The sequence below is a fragment of the Poecilia reticulata genome, linkage group LG4 (assembly GCF_000633615.1).
Source record: "Poecilia reticulata strain Guanapo linkage group LG4, Guppy_female_1.0+MT, whole genome shotgun sequence".
NCBI lineage: Eukaryota > Metazoa > Chordata > Actinopteri > Cyprinodontiformes > Poeciliidae > Poecilia > Poecilia reticulata.
Window position 1 is genome coordinate 6,761,925 of NC_024334.1, and position 5,319 is coordinate 6,767,243.

At 42.0% G+C, this 5,319-nt stretch overlaps 1 protein-coding gene across 9 annotated transcripts in view; it reads left to right on the plus strand.

The window, feature by feature from the left end:
• Positions 1 to 750: 750 nt before the first annotated feature.
• ephb3b (eph receptor B3b) overlaps positions 751 to 5,319 on the plus strand; it is a 65,924-nt gene continuing 61,355 nt past the window's right edge. For 4 of the 9 annotated variants that reach the window (XM_008406815.2, XM_008406817.2, XM_017304458.1 and 1 more), the window contains exon 1: positions 753 to 1,492. In XM_008406815.2, the coding sequence (XP_008405037.1) occupies positions 1,429 to 1,492 (64 nt within the window). In that variant the 5' untranslated portion in view covers positions 753 to 1,428. Of the gene's footprint in view, positions 1,493 to 5,319 lie in introns of all 9 variants that reach the window. The other 5 variants (XM_008406816.2, XM_017304459.1, XM_008406819.2 and 2 more) reach the window with 4 other exon arrangements.

The following is a 5,319-nucleotide window of genomic DNA, read 5'->3' on the forward strand; positions in this document are numbered from 1 at the left end:
GATAGACGCTGATAAACGCCATTTTAGACCGAAGGCAAATCTTTATAGGAACTTGATTATGACTTAAAATTATAAGCGGATTTCGACTGACGGTTTCAGTTTCATCCATTAAATCTCATTGAGCTTGTAAACTTAGAATGAAAGTGCTGTAGCTGAAGGAAATAAGCAGAAAGCTCCTCTTTATTAAAATGAAAGGCATCCGCAGGGGGGCGCTGTGTGTCCATTGCTTTAGGGGAGAAAGAGCCAAAGTGGCCCGGTACAAATGAATTAAGACAAAAAATAAAAAAGAGCGTAAAAAGAGCAAACTTACCTTGTGGTTGGCAAAATTTGCAAAATCAAATGATAAAAAAAGAGCATTTGCATATATATATATTTTTTTAAAAACCAACTGTTTTAATGCCATTAACATTTGGAAAAGAGAGAAGGGGATTGATTTATTGATTTCTGTGCTGTGGGAAATGCGCGAGAGATATGATAGAACAGTCAAACAAAATTAGTGAACATGCATAGATTTTGATTTTTAAACGAAAATACTTTTTACTTTTAGACTGAAACTAAGTGATTTTATAGGCTGGCATATTTTGAGCGCAGCTGCTCACACTGTAACCCCTCCTCTCTCCCTGTGTGTGTGTGTGTGTGTGTGTGTGTGTGTGTGTGTGTGTGTGTGTGTGTGTGTGTGTGTGTGTCTCCCTCTCTATCTCGCTCCCTCTCTCTCTCTCCCTGTCTCTCCTCACACTCCTTATTCCTCCTCTCTCTGGAGCTTCATTCCTGTGCACGATCCGAGCGAGACAGACGGCTTAACGGAGCAGCCAGAAGAGGAAAGATTCGCTCAGGGAATAAATATCTGCGAACTGCGCGGCTGTTTTCTTTACGGGAATACCACTGGGTTGCGGACGCACGTGAGCGCCCACATGCTCTTATGGGACCACTCGACATGGCTCTGATACCTCTGTTCTGACCAGCAGAAAAGAAAAGGAAAAAGTATTGTGGAATCTCCCCGGAGCAGGTTGTTGTTTTGTAGCAGAATCTCCAAACGGGAATGCTGTCTGGATGGTGACCGCGGACTGGACTACCTGCTCTCCGTCTGTTTACTCAGTGCGCAGGAAAGGGACTGGGAGACTTGCGCCCGCTGCCTGCGTGCTCTCTGGTTTAATAGGGCGCTTTGGGGATCATTGAAAATAACACAAAAAGCGAGAAGGGCTTCTGTTTTTGCACATTTTTATTCCGAGGTCAGCGCTATTCTCTGCGAACTCTCACCTCTGAGTGTTTCGTTGAATGAGGATAACTCTGAGCCTGGAGCGTCGACGCAGCGACTGGGACTAGGACGGAACTGGGGGTGCGTGGAGCGTTGGGTCACCCCGGGATTGTTTTGCACCTCCACACTCTTCTCAGCCGCGGCTCTGTGTTCATGTCCAAGTTGAGCACTTTATGACAATGGATTACTTTCTGCTCTTATGCAGCCTCTTGGTGTCCGTGGTCTCCGCCGTTGAAGGTAGGATCTTTTTTTTTTTTTTTGTTCTGTTCTGTTGGTGTTGTGGTGCGTCGCAGGCTCGCCTCTGAGCGTATTTTTCCCCCCCACCACTCCAAACTAGTAGGACCCCGAAAGCTCATTTTGACGCACATTCTCAATTTTTATTGGTTTCAATTCAAGAATTAAAACTAAACTATTGTTGTTTTTTTTCAAGTAACTGTTTTTGAGGAGTTTGCGCACCGGTGAAGGCAGGCTTCATTCAATATGCAATTGTTATGCCCCAATTAAAGCCCACGCCTTCCAATTATACATTATAGATGGACTGTCGTTATTTATTCATTTTTCTATAGATCAGACAGCAATTTGCTAGATTTTTTTCTTCACTTCAAGGGAAATTAGCTACACACAGCAGGTCTCATCGGGGAGTGGCGGCGGCCTCTCCACCACCAGCCCGCCCCCCCGCTGCCACTTTCCCTTCAGGTCGGCTGCGTGTATTTTAGGCTTGTTTGCATGTGTGGTCTTTTGACATCTGGACTCCGTATCAGTTTAAGTGTACTTAAAAAAGAGAAGAAAGGAAAGGAAAAAAAAAAGAAGGTGAAAATACAGCATAAAAAAGTTTGGCTCCTGCGAACACTTAAAAAAGTTTTCAAAATGTCAAACTTTAGAATGAAAAATAGAATGACTAAAAAGTTTTACAAAGACAATATTGATTGGTTATTTACAGTAATTTGCTCCGACAGAGGGACCATCTGTTTTTAGCTGAGTCCTGATGTTTTCAGTGCGTAAAATCAATGGGAAAGTCAATCTGTCGTTTCTTTAAAGCAATCTACTCTCTTTCTCTATTGCTTAGTACTGTYTGAAGCATCTCCCCATGTTACTTGTGAGATATGATAGAAAGAAGGCTGAGAGAAAGGGGCCTGGAGCTTGAACTCTGGATGCTTGGTTTTCAGGGAAGGCGCACATTAGTTTCCRATGCCAGTAGGAAAGTAGGACAGTGGGCCACTGGTTCAGTGAGCACTTCTTTTTCTTTCTTTCTTTTTTTTTAAATTCTGTTTGTTTCTCGATCTGACTGCACAGCCCACCTGAAAAGTTTATCGTGTGACCGCAAGTGAATTGCGCTTCCATGGACATATTTATGTATTTTACAATTTGAGACAGGAYTGAAGTGCTTTCTGAAACCGTTTTGYGAATTAAGCGATGGCTTTACTGTAGCTGTATTTAAACTAGAGATGTTATTCATAACGTCCCAAGAAAACTTCTCGTGCTACTTTTGTGAACCTAAGTCTTGTTACTAATTTTTACTCTCGCATTTTCTTAATTTGCCCGAACCTGGCAAACAAAAATACACAGAATAAACAAAGGAACCCCCTTTCTAACAAAAAAAAAAAAAAAAAAAACCAAAACAAAAAAAAACATGAAAAAAAGTGTTGATTTCTTAAGCGGCTTGCCATGAGAAAGAACGTCCCCAAATGTATTTTACTGGTCCGTCAAACTTCCTCTGGGCAAAATGCTGGCGATTATTTTCCCTGCGACCCCCTGGCTCCTTCTCTCTGACCCTTGCGGGTCACCGGACCCCAGTTGGGAACCGCTGACTTAAAACACATGGCTTGAACGAATGAGTGAGTTCTTGGGGAGCTAGAAAGGTAGACACAGGCGGGCATTATAGGGCATAACAGAAAGAAAGTGATCTCGGTTCGCGCTGCTGCGGACCGTGCTTCGTGTATTTGAACTATTTCGTTATAACAGTCTATTCCCTGCGTGACCTATGCCATAAATTGCACCCGACTGACCAGGYTGAGGATGTTGTTAAGATTTTTAATACAAGCTCGTRATTTATGGGCCTCTGCTGGAACTTGTTTCTGGTGCATCATGATCACAACAAGGTCGAGGGAAACAGGAGGAACCGACCCGGGAGCGCAGCGCTTCTCCTCCGGGTCGCCGGGGCACCCAGGGCGACACTCGGGAGGAAATAATGAATGTTTTCCTTCCCGCGCTGTTTCTTGTGTATAATCAGTTAAATGAAATGTAATAATGAAAGCTGGGGTCTTTCCTCCTGCAGATGTAGTTTACTGTCTGTAATGCAATTATGACACAATTYCACGGAGAGGTTTCGGTAAACGTGATTGCTTAGGGAGGAAAAAAAATAAATTAAATGATAATCTAAAAAAATTTTTAAAAAAAATCCAAATAATAGGTGCTTTGCTAATAATGTGCCATTTCTCTTTCAATTTGTCTACGCATTGTGCTGAATGATGGGACGTCAAGCTGATTCATTTTMAAATTAAGGAATCATCTTTTTATGGTACTTTTTACTGCTTCCGTCTCTCTCTCTCTCTTTTCTTTTTTATTTATTTTTTACTGGTTTTAATTAGATTACAAATCCACGCCGTTCTTGCTTTGATCAAAGTGCGACGTGGCTTGTTGCGGTGCCCATTAGGGTCAGCGTATTCCTCGGTGGGGAATAGCTGCATGCATGAGGCCTTGGCTTGTTGAACCTTCAGCTGCTGGAAAGCTGAGGAGACAAATTGCTTCGATGACAGTCCGCTGTGGTTGCAGAGGCAGTTTGCTTACCATTCGGTGTAAATTACCTGTGATGGGAGGAGGAARAAAGTAAAAACAAAATGTATTAACCAGAACTTAATAACACCCAGGACACTTTGGCACTGTTACACTTAACGCCCCGCTGATTTAYATTAAAGCCACAAATGCTTGAATTACGGGGAGTTTTGCGCTTATATTCATATTTAAGATTGAAAAAAAAAACTTACTCCAAGTGATGCGTTTTATTCTTAAGTAATATGCGTGTGACCGTAGTTTAATGCGAATTTTAAACTCGGCTTTTCTACATTTTATGTCTAAACAAAGACAATCGGACCTTACAGTCACCGCTCAGGATTTCCCCACTCTGTGCCTTTTTTTCCCCTTCTATATATGGCTGTTTATTTCGTGGCACGATTACGCACAAGCAGGCCCTTTGTGGCGCACRTTCATGTTTTTTATGTGGGTGAGATCACACCTCCGCAGGAGTTTTCTTGTGCCTGTTTTCAATTGGCACATTTCTCATCGAACCCTCCTCACATGATTTATTTCTCTCCTCTCTCTCCCCCCTCGCTCTGACAAGGGATACCCGCCCTGACCTGGCCGTCGTCATCGTTCCGATGTAAAAAAAATAAATAAATAAATAAATAAATAAATAAATAAAGATTGAGTTTGACATTTAAATTAAGAATATAAAATACAGAACCCGGATGCAACTTAATTAAAGCAATATTTTAAAGGTATACATTTTGTTACTTATCTGTGAAGCAGACCTAAAAGATACTCAGTAAAACTTAGTCGCTTCTACAATAAGAAATAAAAGATACAATTTAGTTCCAATAGATCATTCGAGGCGTCTCGCCGCTCGCTAAGAACAATTAACCTTTGCAATAAAGAGAGTTAGTGGGGGCCATTTGTCCAGCGTGCTCGCTGTGCCATAAGGCCTCCATGCTTATAGACGCAGGATCAGGCTGTGTGGGCCCTCAGCAGGGCTCACACGGGAAGCTGCTGTGTTAAACTTTTCTCTGGGATCTCCTCTACATGACATTCAGAGGCAAATTACTGAACAAATGTATTTAGGGTCTCCGTTGGAGTAACAAAGGGAAGTATTAGTGACTGTGGTGGCTATTACACAGGCTATTCAAGGGCTGAGTGGAATTGGGCTAAAGAGGCGTGAAAGTGAATTTGCAAAATAAAAGCAAAGTCATTCAGCCACTTAAATTGATCTATCTATCTATCTATCTATCTATCTATCTATCTATCTATCTATCTATCTATCTATCTATCTATCTATCTATCTATCTATCTAT